Source organism: Colossoma macropomum, unplaced genomic scaffold (assembly GCF_904425465.1).
Source record: "Colossoma macropomum unplaced genomic scaffold, Colossoma_macropomum, whole genome shotgun sequence".
Taxonomy (NCBI): domain Eukaryota; kingdom Metazoa; phylum Chordata; class Actinopteri; order Characiformes; family Serrasalmidae; genus Colossoma; species Colossoma macropomum.
The window spans coordinates 36,161,021-36,185,242 of record NW_023494784.1 but is presented as its reverse complement, the minus strand read 5'-3'; the positions used below and the strand labels follow the sequence as shown (position 1 = coordinate 36,185,242).

Sequence of the window (24,222 nt, the reverse complement as noted above, 5' to 3'; positions counted from 1 at the left end):
GAAATTTCGTGAACTGACTTGTAATGATGGCATCCTATTACAGCACCATGCTCGAATTGAGCTCCTTAGAATGACCCATTCTTTCACAAATGTTTGTAAAGGCAGACTGCATGGCTAGGTGCTTGAAGATACAGGAATTGAGTCATGCTGTAGATATCTCTATTTCAAATGAGGACTTAATCACAAGCTGTAGTCTACAAAGTTTCTTTCCAGGCACGTTTCTCTTTAATAATCAGTTATTGGTCTCTCACCTCCCTTCTGACTCTGAGGGGTTGTGGTCTGATGTTCTGCTTTCAGAAACCCACTTCCTCCATCTCCACTCTCTTGTGTATCTGTCAAAACTTCAGCAGATATCTAATCTTACACAGCGCTGAGAGAATAAGATAGACACATTTATTTTATCACACGAGGACGAGGAATGAATCAGTTATGGTGGTTCTTCAGGCTGGAATGTTGTGTCTGGGTCCTTCAATCATCATCATCTTTCTTCTAACTTGTGGAGGTAATCATTTCATATGTGTTTGTTGTATTAGCTTCCATTTTTTTTTACATCAGAAATAGAACGTATGTAAATCTTAAATGTCTGGTAATTGTGACTTAAGGGTCACCGAACTGACGTATTCAAACACTGAAGAATGTGAGCTGAGAATACAGATTATTCTGAGCAGACAGATAATGCTATTCAGTACTCTTTCTTTATTCTTTTATGAATTCATTGTTTGTTTTTTGTTCGGTCTGATGTCGATTCATTTTATTTGCATTTTAGTTCAAATGTTACAATTTGTATAAAATAGGTAACTGGCTTCTATCATTTAGTTATCATTTAGTACAGTATTAATGAAAATGTCTGTCATTACTAATTCAGCTGCTCTCCATGCTGTTACACTCACATACACTCCTCACTCCTTAAGCTGTTAAAAATAAAACACAGCTTCTGTTCTTCCTGCAGATTCTACTGATGGATTTAATAAAAATATTCATACAATCAACAGAAATGCTTCTCAGGGAGAAACTGTTGTTTTTCACTGTAATGAAAATGAAGATAAAGTAGCTGATGTTGGATGGCGTAAGGAGGAGATTCTTCTTTTTATCTACAGCCCTGTTATTAACCAAACTGTGACAAACTATACATCAAACAGAATGTATGTCGATCCCAACAATCCACGGAAACTACACATATCTGATGTACAGCCTTCAGACGCAGGAAACTATACATGTTTCCCACTACAAGTACAAGTACAGTGGATACTGACCATAGAAAGTAATCCTCCTTTTCTCTCACACAGAAAATACTTTTTCATGTACATAACTTATGTTCAATGTAGATCATCTTTTAGGATCTCATTTATTTCATCTAATTCTGTTTCCAGTTTCTGAGAATAAACCAGAGCTGCTCAGAGATATATTTGTCTACATCACATCCTCAGTAACAGGAGCTACTGCACTGTGCTTTATTATCATCATCTGCACTGTGTGGATTCACAGGTGAGTGACCATCACAACAGATTCAGAGAAACTGGCCCACAACCACAGAGGCTGTTTTTTACTGTATATTATTATTGTTGTTGTGTAGGTTTTTCTTACTATATGTGTAGAAATATACATCGATCAGGCATAACATTATGACCACCTCCTTGTTTCTACGCTCATTGTTCATTTTATCAGCTCCACTTACTATATAGGAGCACTTTGTGGTTCTGCAATTACAGACTGGAGTCCATCTGTTTCTCTGCATACTTTGTTAGCCCCCTTTTACCCTGTTCTTCAGTGGTCAGGACCCCCATGGACCCTCACAAAGCAGGTACTACTTGGGTGGTGGATCGTTCTCAGCACTGCAGTAACACTGATGTGGTGGTGGTGTGTTGGTGTGTGTTGTGCTGGTATGAGGGGATCAGACACAGCAGTGCTGCTGGAGTTTGACTGAGAATAGTCCACCAACCAAAAATATCCAGCCAACAGCATCCTGTGGGCAGCGTCCTGTGACCACTGATGAAGGACTAGAGGATGACCAACACAAACTGTGCAGCAGAAGGTGAACTACTCACTATATAGTATAGTCCTATATACTCCTATATAGTAAGTGGAGCTGATAAAATGGACAATGAACGTAGAAACAAGGAGGTGGTCAAAATGTTATGCCTGATCGGTGTGTGTGTATATATATATATATATATATATATATATATATATATATATATATATATATATATATATATATATATATATTTTTTATTATTATTATTATTATCATCATTATTATGGTTATTATTTCCTAACAATGTCCCTATCACCATTAGAGTCCATATTCATCAATAATATTAATACAAAACTGTGGTCCTTTTATGTGGGGTCTTAACCTAATTCTTGCCTTCAGACCTGATTTGTGCATGATACAGTTTTAAACATCTAAGATTTACTGTTTATTTCTGTGCAGCATTGAAAACAATACAATGATAATACTTATAATACAGGAGAATACATTTTATATACTGTTTAAAAAGTCGCAAGTAGGAACTAAAACAGTGTTACAGTTTTACCTGCTGAGAGAAGCATAAAAGTCAGAGGTGCAAACATACATAAAAACAGAATGCAATGACGTGCAAATCATTTAAACCCCATTTTTTAAATTAAAATAGTACAAACACAACATATCAAATGGTAAAACTGAGAAATGTTATTGTTTTTTGAAAAGTATATGGCCATTTTGAATTTGATGTTAGCAACACATTCCAAAAAAGTTGGGACAGGGGCTTGTTTACCACTGTGCTTCATCACCTCTTCTTTTAACAAAAGAAGTGTTTGGGAACTGAAGAGACCAATTGTTGTTGTTTCGAAAGTGAAATGTTTTCCTGTTCTTGCTTGATATAGAATTTTAACTTCTCAACAGTTCAGGGTCTCCTTTGTCATATTTTTCACTTCATAAGGCGCAAATGTTTTCAGGGTGACTTCAGACAGGCCAATTAAGCACCCGGACTCTTAGTACGGAGCCGTGCTGTTGTAATACGTGCAGAATGTAGTTTGACATTGTCTTTCTGAAATAATCAAGGCCTTCCCTGAAAAAGACGTTATCTGCATGGCAGCACATGTTGCTCCAAAATCTGTATTTGTCATTCAGCATTAATGGTGCCCTCACAGATGGCATGCACACTAATGCCCCCCTATACCATCATGGATGCTTGCTTTTGAACTGTGACTGATAACAAGCCAGATGGTCCCTCTTCTCTTTAGCCCAGAGGATGCACCGTCCATGATTTCCAAAAAGAATTTAAAGTTTTGATTCATCAGACCACAGGACACTTTTCCACTTCGCCTCAGTCCATCTTAAATGAGTTCGGGCCCAGAGAAGGCAGTGGCATTTCTGGATCCTGTTTATACATGTTTTTCGTTGCATGGTAGAGTATTAGCTTGCATTTGTGGATGCAGTGATGAACTGTGTTCACAGACAGTGGTTTTCAGAAGTGTTCTTGAGCCCATGCAGCAATTTCCACTACAGAATCGTGTCTTTTTTTAATGCAGCGCTGCCTGAGGGCCCGAAGATCATGGTCAGACTATATTGGTCTTCAGCCTTGTCCTTTACATACAGACCATAGATGATGAGTTCTTTGTTATTTTACATTGAAAAACGTTATTCTTGAATTGTTGCACTAGTTTTTCACAGAGTGGTGAAACCCTCCCCATCTTTACTTCTGAAAGACTCAGCCTTTCTGAGATGCTCTTTTATACCCAATCTTGTTACTGACCTGTTGCCAATTATTCTGATTAGTGGTAAGATGTTCCACTATTTATTTTCTTTTAGTATTACACAACTTCACCAATCTTTTTTTGCTTTGTTCCAACTTTTTTGGAACGTGTTGCATCAAATTCAAATTGGGCATATATTTAAAAAAAACAAAAAAACAATAAAATTTCCCAGTTTCAACATCTTTGTACTATTATCAATGAAATATAGGATTTAAATGATTAGCCCATCATTGTTACAGTACTCTTTGGATGCATGTCTGAAAAATTAAACTCTCTAATACAGTGTATGATTTCTGTTTCAGGAAACACAAAACAAGTAACAAGGAAACTGGGGATGAGCTTGTGAGTTATTTCTTTGCATACATATTTAAATTATATATGTGGTGGTGGCCATATCAGAGCTACCAGCTACATTATAGGTGTACCTAAAGACTTCTGCATCTTGTAGAACTGGTTGCACTTTGTGAAACATCTATTTTGGCACCATCATTGTGGGTAGAAGTTGGACAACTGCTAACAGCATGTCTTTATGTGTTTCCATATTTCTGTATTACTGCATAAATTTTCTGTTCCTGATTACAAGGCTGGTGCTAGGATTATAAACACATGTATATGAAGTGTCTACCTGTGCCAGAAGAATAAACTTGATTAATTCTTATTTAATTGCAGTGCTGGGTAGATTACATAAGAAATGTATTTCAGAACTGTTTGTCCATTTTATCAGCTCCACTTACTGTATAGGTGCACTTTGTAGTTCTACAATTACAGACTGTAGTCCATCTGTTTCTCTGCATACTTTGTTAGCCCCCTTTTACACTGTTCTTCAGTGGTCAGCCCATGGCCCTCACAGAGCAGGTACTACTTGGGATCATTCTCAGCACTGCAGTAACACTGGTGCGGTGGAGCTGTATGTTAGTGTGAGCTCTTATTATAAACACACTGACAGTGAAGCTCCAACAGTGGGCTTCTCTCACCACCTGCTGGTCAGAAATGGTGTAGCTTTCCAAAGCTAATTTAGCAAAGAACGTTTACATTATTTGGAGGTTCTTAAAAGGTCCCCTCACACAGCTGATTTACAAAATGGTTCTTTAAAGAACAATTCATCAAAAGATTGTTTAGGGAAAAGTGGTTCTACTTTAGTGTCACTCCAAAGAACCTTTTTTAGCTGTTTTATTCATAAGAGTGTACCAGACTGTGAGCATCTCTCCAACATCTGTCTGTATTGAGGGACAGATGTATTATTTAGTAGGAAGAGCAGGAAGATGCAGGAGGAACCACCATTTTATCAATATATATAGTTCACAGTCGTTTAATAAATTCAGTTTTGTTGGTGCTAAAATCTGAAATATCACAAAAAACTTACAATACTCACATATACCTACTGAGATCAATCAATCCCTGTGTAAAAATGTGATGAGTGACTATCTTATACAGTATTGAGCAAAAGTTTTAGGCACCTGAGAAAATTCCATTTAAAAAGTTGTTTATTTTGTCTGTAAGTCTTTATTTGCTCAGAAAAACACTAATATTACAATAAATACACATAATATTAATACAGTAAGTAGTGATATGTGTGTTTATGTATGCCAATAACCATTTTCAGCTCAGTAGTATTTGTAGTTATTATCCAGTAGCTGCTTTGGCTGATCAGTGCTTTGTTAACTTAACTCAGGTGTGCTGGAGATGAAATTTAACTAACAAATATGATAAGACACTGAGGAGAAACCTGCAACCAAACCTTGTTTCAAACTAGCTCACAAGATTTCAACTTGTTTTAAGAGCAAGAAATTCCTGTTACTTTTTACTGTATTTATGTTTATCCATATTTATTCTAATATAATACAGCATTTTTACAAGCACAAATTACTGCACTACTGTATACAATAGCCTGTAAACAGTGTTGGACTTAATTTTGTACTAAATGTACAACCCTATTTCCAAAAAAGTTGGGATGCTGTGCAGAACGTAAATAAAAATAGGATGCAATGATATGCAAATCATGTAAACCATATCTTTAAAGGAAAATACTACAAAGACAACATATCAAATGTTGAAACTGAGAAATGTATTTGTTTTTTGAGAAATATATGCCCATTTTAAATTTGATGCCAACAACACATTCCAAAAAAGTTGGGACAGGGACATGTTTACCACTGTGTTTCATCACCTCTTTATTTAACAGCACTCTGTAAGTGTTTGGGAACTGAAGAGACACTGATGTAGTTTTGAAAGAGAAATGTTTTCTCATTCTTGTTTGATATAGGATTTCAGCTGCTCAACAGTTCGGGATGTCCTTTGTGGTATTTTTCATTTCCTAATGCCCCAAATGTTTTCAGCGGGTGACAGGTCTGGACTGCAGGCAGGTCACTTTAGCACCTGGACTCTTTTAATACAGAGCCATGCTGCTGTAATACATGCAGAATGTGGTTTTACATTGTCTTGCTGAAATAATCAAGGCGTTCCCTGACAAAGACGTCATCTGGATGGCAGCATATGTTGCCAAAAGCTGTATATATCATTCAGCATTAATGGTACCTTCACAGATGTGCACATCACCCATTCTATGTGCACTGTTGGATCCCTATATCATCATGAATGTTGGCTTTTAAACTGTGCACTGATAACAAGCTGAGTGGTCTTTATCACGGAGGACATGGTGTCCATGATTTCCAAAAAGAATTTCAAATGTCGATTTGTTGGACCACAAGACATTTTTCCACTTCACCTCAGTCTATTTTTAAATGAGCTTGGGCCCAGAGAAGGTGGCAGCATTCCTGGATCCTGTTTATATATGGTTTCTTCTTGGCGCTTTAGAGTTTAATCAGTATTTGTGGATGCAGTGACAAACTATGTTCACAGACAGTGGTTTTCAGAAGTGTTCTTGAGTCCATGTAGTGATTTCCACTACAGAAGCATGTCTGTTTTTAATGCAGTGCCACCTGAAGGCCCAAAGATCATGGCCAGCAAATACTGGTTTTTGGCCTTGTGCCTTGCATACAGAGATTTCTCCAGATTATCTGAATCTTTTAATATTATTATGTACCGTAGATGATGAAACGCAAAAGTTCTTTGCTATTTTATGTTGAGAAACGTTATTCTTGAATTGTTGCACTATTTGATCGTGCTGTCTGTCACAGAGTGATGAACCCCTCCTCATCTTTACTTCTGAAAGACTCAGCCTCTCTGGGATGCTTTTTTATACCCAATCATGTTACTGACCTGTTACCAGGTGTTTTTTTTTTAGCATTACACAACTTTACCAGCCTTTTAATGCCCCTGTCCCAACTTTTTTGAAACGTGTTGTTGGCATCAAATTCAAAATAACATTTCTCAGTTACAACATTTGATATGTTGTCTTTGTACTATTTTTAATTAAATATAGGGTTTAAATGATTTGCACATTATTGCATTTTGTTTTTATTTACATTTTGCACAGCGTCACAACTTTTTTGGAAATGGGGTTGGATTACACAAAAACATCTGCAAGCTAAATATTAACTATTAAAATGTAAAAAAGTTGCAAATGCATGTAATAGACTAATAGACTGTCAGCTGATTCTCTTTTTTGTTACCTTTCTGGTATTATGTGCTTCTGTTTCTTTTTGCTGATTTGGATGGTGTGTTTTTTTATTCTGAAATTTGCTTTCTTTGTTTTTAAGTTTTGGCACATTTTTTCAGGTGGGAAGGAGATGACCACAATAAATGGGTCTTGTTCAACTGGAATTTGGCATGACTCTTCAGAAGTTCCTCCATGAGCAGTTAAATCCTGATAGAATAGGTGTATTAAAAGTCTGTTTTGATCAGACAAAATGTTTTATAGGGTTTGAAATCAGCTGGACGTGCAGCATTAACTGTCCAGCAGATATTGTTAGATGGGATGTCACTCAGGCTAAAAGCTTGCAGCATGTTCCTGGTGGTCTTTTTGCATGTGCTTATTTGGTTGTTTGTTTTTCTTTTTTAGTTAGACACTAAACAATGCGATTACAAATTTTATGTGATACATTATTGTAATTTAAAGTTCAATCTTAATAATCATCCCATAAGAGAGAGCCGCCTGGATTCTTTTTAAGGCAGAACAGGTGTTTGGTTCCTGTGTTCATTTAGAGAGAGAAACAGAACACAGAGCAGTTTACACATCTACATGTTGTGTGAGGTTTCTGACTCTGCATGATGTACAGTTATATATATAACACACACAAGACTTCTGTTTGTCTGCTACTGTTTTTAGCTATGCCATGTACTTTTGTTCACTTTTATAGATAACAGTATATCATAGTGTCAGAAACCACATAAGCATTTAAAACCATTTATTTAATCTATTTAGTGTGAGGGAATTAAGCTTTCACTACTTGATAGATATGTTAGTTTTGTATCTAAAAATTCATTACTTAGGCCATAGCTTTCATCAAATATGTCTTGGCTGATCAGGTCCATTTAGAGTAAAGGGGAAACTACACAAATCATTTTTTTGCTCAGCTTTCATTTTAATATTTTGCTTGCATATATTGTAAACTGGTTTAGTCCATTTGACACAAAGTTAACTCTATCATGCTATTTATCATTTGTTTGACAATAGCAAACACAAGGAGGAGGAATGGACCCCATTCAGAACAGCCAGTATTTTGAGAGGTTTAACTCTATGTATGGAGAAGTCAAATAAGGATTTCACTGACAGTCTTACTGGAGTCTGGAATCTTACTGGTAAGCATTGAAAGACATTTCACAAAGAGTTAATTTCTTAACAGATTGTGTGTAAGATGTAGGAAAGGCCATAAAAGTTAATGTTATTATTATGTAGAAATAGAATAATTATGGAGAAAAAATATTTTGGTTCCTGAGTTCTGTACTTAAGAGGTGTCTGGATACTTTTGTCCATATAGGGGACAGTGTGGGCCTGTTTTTACAAAATGTATTTCAGTCCTCCACCACTGGGGGTTACCAAAGTCTCTGTTTAAGTGTTCGTGGGAAACTGCTTTCTTGCTGTTCCAACACCAACCTCAAGTAATCTGCTCAAGTAATCTGATACTTAGATTATCTGGGTGGACTTCTTTGCAGGGGAGGAGCCCTGCAACAGCAGACTTGGAAACATCTGCATTTAGATCCAGATCTATAATCATTTTAATTTACCAAAGAGTTTTACCAACAGTTACATCTTTAAGAGCTGAATTGTTGGACATGCATCAAGCCTAAAAGTGTTTCACTATGAAAAACTAAATATTGTCTGACCAATAAATGTTCTATTACATGCATTCTGGGAAATTAAGTAGATTCATGTTACCTACACAGTGTAAATAAATACATTTTTCCAGCTCTTACAGAAAATCTACAGTTTCTGAAGTGGTCATCAAGTCCTTTTCACAAGTGGGATAAATCAAATCAACCTTGTAATAGCAAGAGGACACCGCTCAGCCTTTTCTGGCGTAGAGTATAATCTACAGAGTACACAAGACAAGCTAAAGACTTCAGCATCTATTCAAGATGTTCTCTTATGATTTAGTGCAAATTATGTGTTGGAGCTCAGAAGATGCTGTTGTTTTGGAACAACTGTCAGTATCAGCTGTCATAAGTGATAAGAACACAAGCCTTGCTTTGAGTTTGAGAAGGTGAACCATTCTGTGCTCCAGAAAGACTCTTTCCAGTCGAAAGAGCAATATTCAAAGAACAACTTGGAAATGACGAGCAATATTAACTTTTAAACATGTATAAGCAAAGGAAAGTACAGCAGAACAGCCCAAATTTACATGCTGACAAAAAGCTGAAAAAGTATAATTTATCAAGTGTATTAATAATTTTACATGTTTTTGTTTAGACTATTCTTTGAAAGAATCAGATGAAGGGAAAAATGCAGCAACCGTCCCTGAAAACTCAAAGCAAAGTTTGTTTTGTGTTTTAAATATTTTGCGTATATACAGATACAAAAATACACTTTCCCTTCAGGTGCAATATAAAGCTTAACGCTGACAGCTTCATAATATTGTCAGTTTATTAATTTATTTGTGATTAATTATTTACTTATTTTGGTTCCTTCAGTCCTGTGACTGATAATGTTATTTGTAAAGTGCATTTCTGTCTTGCAGCTGGAGTGATGTGGCCAAGGAAACAGAATGTAGATAAAACTGCGAATGTATTTTATGTAATATTCTAAAATATGTCAGTCGTTGTCATGGGTGATTTTCATATTGTTTCTTTTTCCATTTCAGTTCAGTACACTGTCAGAAAAAAGGTACTGTGCAGGAACATATATATATATATATATATATATATATATATATATATATATATATATATATATATAAAATATAGTGGTGGGGGGAGGGGGGGGGAGTTGGCCCACTGCGGCCAAGCCAAATAATGTGGAGGTTGCCCCCTCAGGGCCAGCATTTTCTTGGCAGTGGTGGGACCAGCCTGTAAATTATGTCTCTGTCGCAGAGACAACTTTAAGGAGGAGTTGTTATTAAGTAGAAACATAGTGGGTGAAAGCAGGATACTACTTTCAAGTATGTCACTTATGGTTAGAGATCCTTGCTTCCAGAAACTGACAACATCAGGACACTCCCAATACATATGCGTAATGACCCCAAGGCACTGAGTGGACATAAGTCACAACCAGGGGAGAAAAATCCTATGAATAAATTTGTAATGTATTAATGGATGATCTGGATTTTTAGATGTACTACACAAGGTCTACAAGGTTCAGAAATAAATTTGTAAAGTTTAGAGCCTATCACTCTTGGAGGTCCTACTGAGGCTAAACATTTATGAGGAGGGTGTGTAGGGAGCACTGTTCCCTATGGGGCACCATATGCCCTCATGGCAGATCTTAAGCTGTGTTACAGAAAGAGATAGGAGAGGCTAATGGATGCTGTCTAATTTTCTGAGTCAGTGAATCAAGTGAGAGGGCAAAAAGTGCTGGTGAAATGGGCAGCCCTGACAAGTACCCCAAATACTGGAAACTGGGTGGAGCAAACGTGTTTTTCATTCATCAAGCTAAAAACAATATAAATGTACCCTAAAAGGTACAATGATGGTTTTAAGATCTAACTGTAACTGGGGGACGTACATATTTGTACCCTTTAATAACCTAATGTTTTAAAAAGAACAATAAAATAAAAAGGCTGGAAACCAGACAGGGTGTGTGGAGTCAATACAACTTAAAAATAAGTGCAATAGAATATGGCACAGTTATGCTCTCTAACTAAATGCACTGAAGACACGCTTAAGGGCACCACCCCATTATTTACACTTCGTAAGACATAGCGAAGCTCCCAAAAGGCCATTAATGTGTGAATCACAGAGTAGATTATAAAAATATGTAATAGAATACAATCAAATGTCTGGCAAATACTGAACTTTGAAAACAACTTTAAAAACATGCTTAATGATTTAGCTTAGTCTGTCCTTCATGAGCCTCCTTTTATTGACCATTTTCACACTTCCGTGTTCAATTATAATGTGGAAAAGTAAATAGTAGCGTTAATCAGCTTCCAGTGGCACTGTAAGTTTCCACAGTATCAAGTTAAAAAATGTCTTCCACTGAAAATCTCTGTTCGTCATGTTTCACTTGTAATCTCATAACCCCCCAAAAGACAGGGTCAAACTGAACTAGAGAGCGTGGGCTGTACAGCAGGACAGAGTTACTCACATTTGTGACTAAAAATGCTCAGCTCCAAGACAAATATTTATTCACTGTGTATTCACAGTCCTGGAGACTGTGGTCACAGAGCTTTGCTTAAAAACCTTGAGAAATAGACTCCCCACCAATCACTTGGGGATTATTTTACCGTAATGTAGACTTACTGATGTTGCTAATGTTTACATGGGCTGAGTAGAAAGAATTAAACCTTGTGGATTTTTTCTCCAAAATAAAGCCCCATAAGTGCAAGTCTATTTAGGGATGTGTGATGTGGCGTTGATCCTCTTCGCTCCTTCTCTGCTTTGCAAATGCCTCATGGTTCAGACATGGATTTTTTGCAGAACACGTTCCGCCGTCTGAACGCAGTTGGTCTGACACAGCGATGCACTTTCAAACACGGTAGCGCAGCACAGCCATCTGCCTCTGCATACCCCATTTAATGGCTCGCCCCTGAGCTCTGCACAGCAGTAAACAGCGGCAGACGTGCAGGCTCATACAAAATTCAAATGTTCTTAAAGAGTAACTACACACTACTATTTTCAGCTAACTCCACCCATGGCTCAACTTTTAAATGTTCAATGGGGGGGTTTGCTTTTTACAGTGTATCTGTAGCATTGACTAGAGCTTTGAAACCATGTGCTGTCTCACTGGAATTTTCTGGAGCTTTGGATAGTGCTGTGGAATCCAGCAGTGGGTTGCAAGTGCTCTTGGGAGCCCTAGGCAGCACTGTGGGACCCTCCTCTGCTCTCTGGGTCTTTGTGTCCGCATTGTCCCGCTCAGCAACACAGGGACTGGAGTGAGATTAGTATAGCCCCAAAAATTCCTTGGGAAGCTTCCTCCTCTCTCAGCGCCAGGAAGAGGACTGGAACAGGCTTCAGAACTACCCTCGCAGTAACAAAACCACAATGGCCACTTTAGCTTCCTCAGACTGGAACAAATGCATTTACAGACGAAACATGACTTGAAGAAACATTTTATTGTCCATTATTTTACCATTAAAATGCCTTTATTAAGCTTAGCTGCCAGTTAACATCTGTGTTCCCAAAATTACAACACTTTTGAAACAGAGCGAACAGAGCTCTCTGTATTTGTTTCTTTCCACGTCTGAGTCACTCTTAAAATAAACATAAATTCAGTTCCACCCCACTTTATACACTATCTTTGGTGAGTCACATACATTTCCATGTAATTGAAGCTAATGTTAGCTAATCTTTTGTGTAGGCGATGAAAAGGGTTACTCAGATCTATATTTTGGTACTTTCCGTACCTGCAGTGTAACACAGCAGACTCAAGTTGTCCAGATGATGTCAGTTCCTCTGTGTCATTGTTGTGAGTATATATGTGACAGCAATGGGTTCAGTGGTAGAACTGGCCACAAACACATTGTGTATTTTTAACAAATAAAGCAGCGTCTTACAATGGTGTTTTAAATGTGTATTGTTGGTATTGCAGAGCACCTCCCCTGCAAAGAAAAACCATCCTGGCAGACCAGAGCTTCCGTGTGAGTTTAGTGTAGGAATTTAATTCTGCAGAACGGCAGTCTCTCATGAACACACTTGAATACAGAAGAAAGAGAGGCTTTAATGCCTCCTAGAGGTGGAGAACATAAATACATTTAATAGACCTTTTCACAGTCACATCTGGCTGTTAATAGTAGCATTATCGAATTTATGCCTGCACCATTTAACAGAGCGTCAATAGAGGGTCACCAGTTTTCAGCCTCCCTCAAAAATTTTCCTTCTGTCTCAGTTGGTTTAATAGGAGAGTGGTTGGCGTGTCTGGTAGTTCTTCCAACATGGACGGAAAGGCTAGTTTGACTTGGCCAAAGCGAGTCACACAAAACTTAGAGTAACTCCACCCTAAGACCTTTTTTCCCATTAACAGCTGAAATGCACTGCTCTGTGATAATAAAATATACTAGTCTGCCTTGAAATGTGAACTCATCTTTCCAAACTGTAAAAATATCATTTTTATCGTGGTCAGTTCAGCCTCCGCAGTGCCCCTCTGGTTCAACTCTGCTATAGGCGCGGATGACGTGTCTTCGTACCAAAGTACGATGACTCGTCATAGTATGCAAATCAATTAGTCAGTGTTACTGCCCCCTGATGACGCCCTACTTGTGCTGTGCTCATAAATATGAAAGAATAGGAGCCCAGAACGAGGAGGTACTCACGCGCTGAGCTAAATACCCCCAGCACTATCTCAGAAGGCTGCGATATGCCAGATGTCTGTACCAACTGTAAATAACTCAATTAATCTAAGCTTAGTTTGTAATAAAGATGGTGTTGCATCCGATTCACACTTCCCTTCACAACTCAAACTCTCAGGCGCACGACTCACTAAAGACAAATCTATGGCAAACAATACTGGAACAACAGAAAGCGAAACAGTACTGACTGTGTCAACCTTTTATCTGTACAAACTTTGTTGAACTTTCTTTCTGCTTTCCCCAGTTCCAGTGTTGCTTGCTGTTGATTTCTGTTCACTAAGTGTGCCGAGAGTTTGAGTTGTGAAGGGAAACATGAATTTGAGTGGGAACACCGATCAATAATTATAAATAAAGCATTATAAACAGAGGAACTAGATCCAAATTTGGTCCTCTAATTTAATGACTTTTGTAAAAAACAATCCTGCCAATATCACTGCCTATAGTTTTATAGTTCACAGTCAGCTATACTCTGTCCTTTATGAAGTCTCCTATTCTTCCTTATTGGTTATGCTCCTCTTTTAGTTATACTTTGCTTTTGTGTTTACACTCCTCTTTTTGATTTATGCTCCTTTTTTTGCATTTAAACTTTTTTTTTAATTTACTCTTTGCGTTGCTGTTTACGCTCCTCAGTTTTTGCCGTTTTTATTTATGCTCTGCTTTTCTGTGTTTATGCTCTTTTTTCTGTGAACTTCAGTTTTTACTCCTTTTTGATGTGGGGAAACAAGAGTGAGATGTGTCGTGTTGTGTACGTTTCACATCAGCTGGAGCCAACTTCAAAGCCTGACAGCACAACAGGGTTGAATGCTTATAGCAACAGAATGTGTCAGTTAGTTAATTAATCTCAAATACAGTACCATTCCGCTGGCAGCCTTCTGCAGCAGTAAGCAAGATTGAGAGTTCAATTTTTCTAAATTTTGCTGCGGAAAAATAAATCTGATGTTGACTGTTATGGAAATAACATTGTGTTTGTTTCTCTTCTGCTGCCAGGCTCTACACTCTGCCACCAAGTGTCCTGGCTTGCAGCAGTAAAAACAAACACGAGACTCATTAGAACAATTTCCCCTTGGCACCGCCTTAACTGGTACCCCACTTGTCGTCGGAGCAGCTGCTCGCACAAGCACATGGCTCCCACCTGTGAGACACTCGGATGGTGTTGGCGATGTAAAATCGCTTTTGTGCGTTAATACAAATTCACCGGCCAACACAGCTGCCTCTGTAAGAGAAGAGACCTTTTTCTTATTTAAATGGACCACCATACTATCATGTACACAATTTTTAAAATCCTCCAGTAGAACTAGCTCATGTAACTGTTCAAAACTCGTAACTTTAGACGCATTGCACTGCTGATCAAATAAAGCTCCCTTTTCCCTTGCAAACTCTACATAAGTCTGACTGGCAGTTTTCACATGTGTTCTAAAACTGGCATTAAGCTTCTGGTACTAGTTCACATGCACGTAAAACAGTACTTTTAACTACCTCATAATCTAAGCTCTGATCTAGTGTTAAGGCAGCGCATACCTCTTGAGCCTCTCCTTCCAACTTACATTGTAACAGTAAAGGCCACACATCCTTGGGCCAATGCAAAACTGAGGCAATGCGTTCAAAAGCAGGGAAGTATGAATCGACCTCAGACTCTCTAAACTGAGGGACCAGATTAATATGCCTACTCACATCAAACATAGGAGCCAGCCTCGCTGATGGTGGGACTAAGGGAGTAAAAGGGATGGGAGGAATGAAATCCTGACCTGGAGCCACAGGAGAAGACTGTGGGACCACTGGAGACACCCCCACTGCAGCAACTGCGCTAGAAGATCCAGCCTGTAATTGAAACCAACACAACTTTAAAGATTTATCAGCCTCAGTCTCCAGAGCTTTTACCCGTAACGATTGTATCTGATGCTCCTGTCGTTCTCCACATCCAACTCCTTAAGACGAAGAGCTAACCGCGGGTCGGACAGCACAGGATCTATGCTGGCCGGCACAACGCTAGGGGTGGACTCCTCCACCTGCGCGAACGTGCCAGCTTCCATTGCAACACCCGAACTGACCGCTTCTTCGTCAGGCAGCACCTTCAAGGCAATCAACTGAGCAAGTAAGGCAGACTTAATATCTACCTTCTTACCATATAGAGGCACAGGTACCTTAAAAGCATCAGCAAATCTAACAAGATAATTTTTCCAACATTTATTGAACTTTTCATGAGAGGGCGATCTAATAAAACTACTCACCTCCATAACTAAACCGGAACAGAACAGTCCGCCCCCACCCCCAGAAAACTGCCAGCCAGACAAACAGAGCGCCAAAACCACAAAAAAAAACAAAGGGACGAGCCCCCAATTTATGTCACGACCCATCTAGGGTAGGCCGCAACATAAAAGTGTCTCCCCCAACTTCCCAGTACCAACCCGCCAGACCAATCACACTCAAACATGTTTTACTAGTCTCATGTGTTTTATTATGGAATGTGGAAGCTTAAGCTTCAGGAGTGGTCAAAGAACAAAGAAAACTTACCTGAACAAAACAAAAGAAACAAAAATACAAAAACATAACCTAACTCCCCCAACAAAAACAAAGACAAACCCCAAAGAAAATAAGGCTACACCCCCTACAGCTTCCAATCTAAAAGTCTAAATCTTTTCAGAAAAGGCTTCACATACCACCACAGTGGACAGTTTCACACAATGCATTAGATTAGCAACTACACAGAGAGTAGGCCCAACTTCTCCATGTTGGAACTTCTTGGTCTGGCTGGTCTGGCAACAACATGAAGGGAAGAAGGAGGAGCCTTGAGGAAACTGGTCACCAGGCTTATAAGCTCTTGCCCCGATCTCAGCACAGCTAATCAGCGCGCGCCATTACACCTCCCTCAGCCGCAGCACCTGACAGCTATGATAGACAATAGATCAGGAAGAAGACAAGAACGGAAACTTGCGCAAGAGAGGAAAGAAAAAAAAGACATGTAAATTATACATCGTTGGACGTAACACCCCCATCCTACAAAAATCTAACAAAATGTTTGACAATACAGTAGAATTACACACGTGATAATGCATCAGCAACTACATTATCGGTCCCTTTTTTATGGTGAATCTCAAGAGAAAATGACTGTACTAGCAGATACCATCTCAACAGGCGCTGATTAGTATTGCTCATCCGATTGAGGAATACCAATGGATTATGGTCAGTGTAAACCACCAATCGAGCACAATTTGATCCAACATAGACTTCAAAATGTTGTAATGCTAGAAGTAAGGCTAAGGTTTCTTTCTCAATTGTGCTATAGTTTACCTGATGTTTGATAAATTTCTTAGAAAAATAACAAACAGGATGTTCCACTCCATGTTGGTCTTCCTGCAACAATACAGCACTTGCACCTGTTCCACTTGCATCCACCTTAAGTTTGAACGGCACATCCAAGTTTGGCGCAGCAAGAACTGGAGAACTACAAATGACAAACAATGCTGGAGACGTTCCGACAAAATGCACGGTAGTATCCTGCCATACCTAGAAAACGCCTTAACTCACGCCGATTTGTAGGCGCAGGAAACTCCAAAATAGCAGACATTTTTGCACTTAAAGGGCGAACTTGACCTTGGCCCACTTCCCGACCTAAATAAGTAACTACAGCCTTGGCAAATTCACATTTTGCCAAATTCAGTGTGAGTGATGCTGTTTGCAAACGAGAAAACACCTCAGAAAGAGTTTGCAAATGGTCTGCCCGAGTACCTGAATAGATCACTATGTCATCCAAGTACGCTTCACAATTATTAACACCAGCAAGGACCAAGTTCATAATCTCTGAAAAGTGACAGGGGCATTTTGTAAACCGAAAGGAAGAACTGTGTACTGTAGAAAACTGTCGGGTGTTACAAAGGCAGAAATGTCAGATGCGCGGGGAGTCAACGGAACTTGCCAGTAGCCTTTAAGCCTTTAAAATGTCCTCCTCTCTCACAAAAGCCAAATCATCTGTACTTTCTAGTCCCTGGCCTATCAACATTTCAACCATTTGGCAGAGGGTTTCTTCTGGAAGATTAGGGAGGACTGAGATGATGGCCTCCCTAATCAGTCTGGTCAATTTTGACATGTCTATAAGGAAATATGGGAGTGATGCAAGACAATTACAGGTAAGCCACATAAGGTATAGCTGGACAGAGGATAGTAATCCAACAGACTGCACTGACTTCCACAAACATATGGTTCCTGTTGAGCAATAACATAATGAACACCTTGATCGGTAAGACAATTTGTCTGATGCAGATCCACAAGAAAATTTACATCAGAATTGTTGTAAATTAATATCAATTCTATTTTTTCCAACCACTAGACCCTGGTCATTTTGATTAAGAGCAACAAACATGTTCTTCTTATACTGTGTACCGTTCACAAACACCTCATATGTAGCTAAAGTGTTCCCCCGCTGGATATGATCACCTACACAATCCTTGATTTTGTCATTGCAATCATTCGGGTAAAAGTTTGTCCCCCCTTCTGCAACAGCTTCAGGTGGAAAGAAATTACCAGCGCTTAAATAAGCTTGCAGAAGCTGATGCCGCTCAGCTAAAGCGGCACACAAGTTCTTGAAATTGTGTAGTTTTCTGACACACTGTTTAAAGTATATGTGCTTACTCTCAAACCTTAACACCCATAGGCAAGTGAGAGGCCTAAAGCGAGTAATTAGTTCCAGATAATGGCAAAGGTAGTGATGCTTTGGCTTCAGTGGATGTTCAGGGAATGCTTTTGAACAAGAATCTATGTATTCACTTATCAAAACTGACAAATAAGCAATCTGCCCCTTTGAGATGGCAGGAGCACAAATCATTTCTACAGTTTGCCTAAGCTGAAGTATCAGTTGCCATATCTCATTTTCTGATGGATCTTTAATCGTGTCACCAACTACCAGTGGAATAAGCCTAAGCAAACACCAGTTTTGGATTATATATTAGGGGTGGAGGAAAAAAATGATTCTTAGATGCATCGCGACGCAGACGTGAACATTTCTGAATTGATTCACAAATGTCAGAAATCGATTTTCTAAATATTTAATTTATAACACAGTGTTGACGGAACGCAAAAGGCAGAACTTGAAAGTGCGGAAGTGCAGCGCCCGGACAGTCTGTGGTGGCACATAACAAAAACACAACTGGATGAGTGAGAAATCTGACCGGCTCCCTCTGCATTAAAAGCCAGGTTAGGTCAGGAGTCACAACACAAAAGATAAGAAGAGCCATTTTGTCCTTTCAACAAAAATCAAACCGCCTTAGGAGCCGCAACATTTTATGTCCAGTATGTCTCAGTATGTGTTAATGTCCTAATAAAGGCTTAAAATATAAACGAGAGCGCAGACTTACTTTGCTCCTCATAAGTAGAACAGTTTCTTGTAAAATATTTCTCAACGTTCGACTGTTTTACGAGGCTGAAGTCACTTCTCATTCTCCAGCTTCTTGTTAGAATTTTCCCGTTCCACTTTAAATTCTGCCTGAGGCGCCTAATGTAAATGCGGCACCATTTAAGGTGGAACAGGAAAATTCAACTTCATCTTTGCGACTTTTTAGTGTTTGACAGTCTTTCATTGCAGATTTAACATATCAGGAAACCAACTGCGCTGCTTATAAATGCGAATATGTCCGTTCATCTCCAGATGTTCATCTTAAATCTGTGCCGTTTTTGTTCGCTACTAGCCAGGCAAGACTTTGTTGCTATGTAACCTGCAGTCTGCACGCCAATTCTCAGTCGCTGAGAACCAGGGCTTTCGTGCTATGTTGGGCACGTTCGGTCTCACAGATATTTTACTGACACAGCGATCTACCCCCACCCCCACTATCTACAACGAGACCGAAATCAAAGTTACAAAATCACTAAAGAAAATGAGTAGAATAGCTGTAATGTGCTGTGTGAACACCCATGACCACTGGATCTTATGTCACCGTAACAGCGCATTTTATCGCAGATGAGTAGCAGCAGCGTCTCATGTGCTCCAAACAGCAGTGAATGAGAGCCTTCTAGTTCACTTGCCACATCACTTCCATTTGATTTATTAATAAAAGATATTGGATGTAAATGCATTATGGATCATTACAAATACTTTGCTTTAAAACTACCAAGTCGTCACACAGTGAGAAAATAGAAATCCTTTATAGAAAAAAAAATCTTTCAAATAATCTGATAATCGTTTTATAATCGCATCGCAGCCCTCTGAATCGTAATCGAATCGAATCATGAGGTGCCTACAGATTCCCACCCCTAATAAATATATATATATATATATATATATATATATATATATATATATATATATAATTGCTGTCCGTAGGCTGCCTAACTCAGTACTCCTCTGATTTGTTTTTTTTAAGGAAACGTTTCTGGTGTAGATGGGAGGAGAGCGGCTGTAGCTGAGCTAAAGCTTAAAGCAGAGCAAAGTAAGTCTGCGCTCTCGTTCATATTTTTAGCCTATATTAGGACATTATCACATACTGAGACATAACGTTACTGGACATTAAATGTTGCGGCTCCCGAGGTGGTTTGACTTTGTTGAAAGGACAAAACGGCTCTTCTTATCATTTGTTGTGACTCCTAACCTAACCTGGCAGAGGGGGCCGGTCGGATTTCTCACTCATCCAGTTGTGTTTTTGTTATGTGCACATCACAAGAGTGTCCGGGCGCTGCACTTACCCGCTTTCAAGTTCTGCCCTTTGCGTTCCGTCAACCTTACGTTATAAATTAAATATTTAGAAAATTGATTTCTGACATTTGCGAATCGATTTAGAATCGTTCACGTCTCACGTCGAAGAATTGTTTTTTCCCTCACCCCTATATATATATATATATACGTTTTATATAATTGGTCTCCCCTGAATCGTCCATTGAAAAGCAGGCATATCCCACAATGCATTGCTTAAAACTCTAAAATACTGTAAAATAGAATTACAGTATTTTGCTGTTGAAAATTTACTGTAAATTTACAACAATTTTTTACAGTGTAGCACTGGCCTATTGATGCCTGCTCTCATCATGCCACCCTGAGTTACCATGCCTGTGGTGGCTCATTGGTGGCTCCTCTAGCTGCATCTCCTGGGGTGGCAACCACAACTGAGGCTGCCTGTTGTGTTTATGAATGTTGGACTGCTCCCAGTAAAGCTATTTCACACTCGTATGCCTCTGACGTTACAATTTTCATTGACATTTCAATTTTGTTTGACAACAGTTAATTGTAGAGAAACTTAGCAACTCACCCAGGGATCATGATGTCTAAATTACCAGCCATATAGCCATTGTTTACTATCCAAAACAACAAGTGAACCTACAAGTGTCTTCTGAATTTTTATGTGTAATGTTGATGATGATAAAGTAGGATTAAATCTGAAAAAAGTGTTCACTGGGTACTATTTTGCCTTACAAAGCACTGTGTGTGCCTCTGCAACATGAATGAATTGAAAAATGAATAAATGAATGAATCTAAAAAGTAAATTTTAAGCTTTTTGCAAAACAATGCCTCAGGCATCAGGAACATATTCGTAATCATTTCAGGTAATAACTTTCTATGAAAGAGCTTTTTGAGGAATTAAACTCTTCAGATGTCAGGTTCCTATTACTACTATTGTGAGCAGTTCTGACTCAGTAAGATTCTCTGAAATAGAACATTTCAGACCAAACCAAGCTGACTGACTTTGTCTACACCTTCATATCCACAAAGGGCTGGTGTGGCCGCAGGTTTTCACTCCAAACAAGCCGAAGCACATCTAACTCTACTTGTTTAATCAGTTTAACCATTTAATTATGCAGACATTTTGAACAGTTTGTGGAATTTCCATTTAAACTGTATTCTGAAGAGAGCAACTGAGAACATTAGTGTAGGGGATTAGAAAAGTCACAGAGAAAGAGAGGCTTCTCTGTCCACAGACTGCAGATGATTCAAAAAGTTACATTTATTTTGTCCCTCCAGAAAGAAAGTTTCACCATGACGTAACACAGATTAATTGAGTCACAGGCAGCTGGTAAATTTTGTTTTTGTTTTTAAAGGCCCATATACTACATTTTCCTTGTAATTTATTTTTTCATTGTTTCATTGTTCTCATTTGTTTATTATGTCGTTATTCTTATTTTATCATTCTTTTACTGCCATCAGATTCTTCTAAGGTTTGTGTAGTTTGATGTGCCAGAACAGTCGTAATTCCTTTTTACATGACTATTTTCCAACATATCTTTATCCTTTAGAATGAAACAGGCTGCTTTTGTTACTCTGCCTTTAGGACTGACATATGTAAATGATCTCTGCTCTCATTGGCTGCCCAATATTGTGGTTCATTGAAAAAGCAGTTTGGCCTGAAACACTTCTTATAACCTCAGTGTAAATGGGTGGAGCTAAACTGCTGGTTGATTTTCATGACATCACAAAAACAGTGAGTTAAAAACTAGCTGTTTTGTTTTGAAATCTTAGCGATGTGTACGTACTACATCAAACTCATTTGGCTTCCTATGATATGAACCACTTAGGCCTTCAGAATATTTTGTCCATTTGTATCAATTATGAATCACTTTATTTGCTCTATGACTCAGCTTTTTACTTTCAGCTTTACTTTGAGACACAGTTTAGCTTCCTGTTTGGTGTCGTACTGCTGTCCTGAGAACCACACTGAATGCTTCTGCTATCTGTTGTATTTTATTGTGTTGTATATTTTACCCTGCACTTCTACTGAATAATGCATTGCATGATGGAATTAGCATTAGTTTTAGGTTTCACTGTACACTTATAACATATACCTGTGTATAATGTATGTGTGAAAATGAGAAATGAGAAAATTAGATTTAAAAAGCTATTTATCTGGCCAGTGAGCATTTATTTGCTTAGAAAAGCACTCAAATCTGAGTAAGGCACCCAGGAGAAATCTGGGTTAAAAATGTATTCTCCAAACTAACTCATAAGATATCAACTACAGTTTTCAAAGACCTGTTTTTTTCCTGTATTTATATTAGCATTTATTCTTGTGATATGATGTTTATTTACAAGTAAGAACACACTACAGTGTGTACATCAATTATTTTAACTAACTTAACTCAATCCAGTTAATTCAGTGTTTTCTGAATTTGCATCAAGTAAGATTATTGCATATTACATACTACTGCCATTTGTGTGTAGTATAGTTTTAAAGAATCCAAACAACAAATAAGAAATTAATGGGAAATATTTGTTTTCCACATGTAGTTATGTGCAAAGGTTTTGGGCAAATGACACATTTTGATTATCAGTCCTCTACAGAGAACACACCTCTGCACGTTTAAGTGTGTCGGGACTAAGTGCAATTCCCACTTACTCAGAGCCCCAACATATGGACAATCACTAATCTGTTCTATAACTATGTTTCAGTTCTTTAATAAATCTGACTGCTTGTTCTTGTCATAAACGCAAAAATAAAATAAAGTTCAGTCAAAAATAAAAGAAAGTTGAATAAAAGACTTCAGCCGTTGAGTTCTTTTGAAGGAAGGAAAAGGCCCTCTTCTTTTATTGAGCTTCAGGTGGCAAGATGGCTTCCAGACAACCAAATGCAAAGTACATTACAGAAACATTTTTTTTTATATCCTGTTTGGGGGCAATGAAGAAATTGCCCCCTCCCTCTCACATTGCCCCATACCATTTTGATTCCCATTATTTCCTGATTCTACACTTCAGTTGGAAACCCTTATTTCCAACCGCACCTGACCTTGATTTTTTAAAACTTTCCATGCTTGGCTATCCCAAGCTGCCCCCATCCTTTCAAAGCTATTAATTAGTTCTTGTCTTATTAAACTGGTTCCAAAACTGATTGTGACTTGTTCCTTATCAGCTTACCTCACTCTTTGGGGGTCAGCTTGCCCTTACAACAAAGTACACTGGCTTCTAGATGCTTCTGAACTTCAGGGACTCTCCAATACAAAATCCCCTAACTTACACACAGCCAGGCCTATCCTTAGTGAGAGGATTAATACACTTTCTTAATCAACTTTTTAAGCATATGATTATGGATTTCTTATTGATTATAGTAGTAATATATTCATTAAAATACTACAAGTGTTTATTTGCTGAATTTAACAGATTGGGGAAAATAAATGCATTTATATGTTTTTCTTTTTCATTTTTCTAATATGTTAAATTCAGAAAATAAACAGAAACTTAACACTAAAATTTACAGAAAAAATTTTTGAAAATCAACAAAATGTTATTGAACCGGGGTGGCAATGCTTTTGCACATATCTGTAGTTTAACGGTAAACTTTAAATCCTCATCTCATGTACAGTGCTACATTTTTGTCTTAACTGATCAAACACTCTTGCTGAACTGCTGCTGTAATAGTCCAGAGTAGTCTGTTGTAGCTGCAGTGTAGGCGCTACAGCAGTGCACGGTTGGCTGGGGCATGAGCAGTAAATAGGTCTGGTTAAAAGTCATGGTACGCGTCTGTGTGTCCTGACTTTGAAATGTGATTTGCATAATAATACTCTGCAAATAATTTATAAATGATTTAATAATTGTAAAAACAATAAAAAATATAATGTTAATAATTGAAATCTTTGTTACATGAAACGGGGTTGAGGGACCTCTTTCACTTCCTCCTCTCTGAAGAGAACATATTTACTGGACATCCTCTTCCTCTTTCAGTGCAGAGTGAAT

General features: G+C 38.3%; 1 protein-coding gene across 2 annotated transcripts; it reads left to right on the top strand.

Annotated features, from left to right (window-relative positions):
• Positions 1 to 352: 352 nt before the first annotated feature.
• On the top strand, positions 353 to 9,958 carry LOC118808150. 2 transcript variants are annotated; one of them, XM_036570628.1, is made up of 6 exons: positions 353 to 502; positions 950 to 1,261; positions 1,371 to 1,485; positions 4,044 to 4,083; positions 8,318 to 8,442; positions 9,051 to 9,958. In XM_036570628.1, the coding sequence occupies exons 1-5, from the start codon at positions 430 to 432 to the stop codon at positions 8,399 to 8,401; spliced, it is 624 nt and encodes a 207-aa protein (XP_036426521.1). In that variant the 5' UTR covers positions 353 to 429; the 3' UTR covers positions 8,402 to 8,442; positions 9,051 to 9,958. The 2 variants fall into 2 exon arrangements, with proteins under 2 accessions (XP_036426521.1, XP_036426513.1); XM_036570620.1 differs by lacking the exons at positions 8,318 to 8,442; positions 9,051 to 9,958 and having other exon boundaries at positions 4,044 to 4,515.
• The last annotated feature ends 14,264 nt before the right edge of the window (positions 9,959 to 24,222 follow it).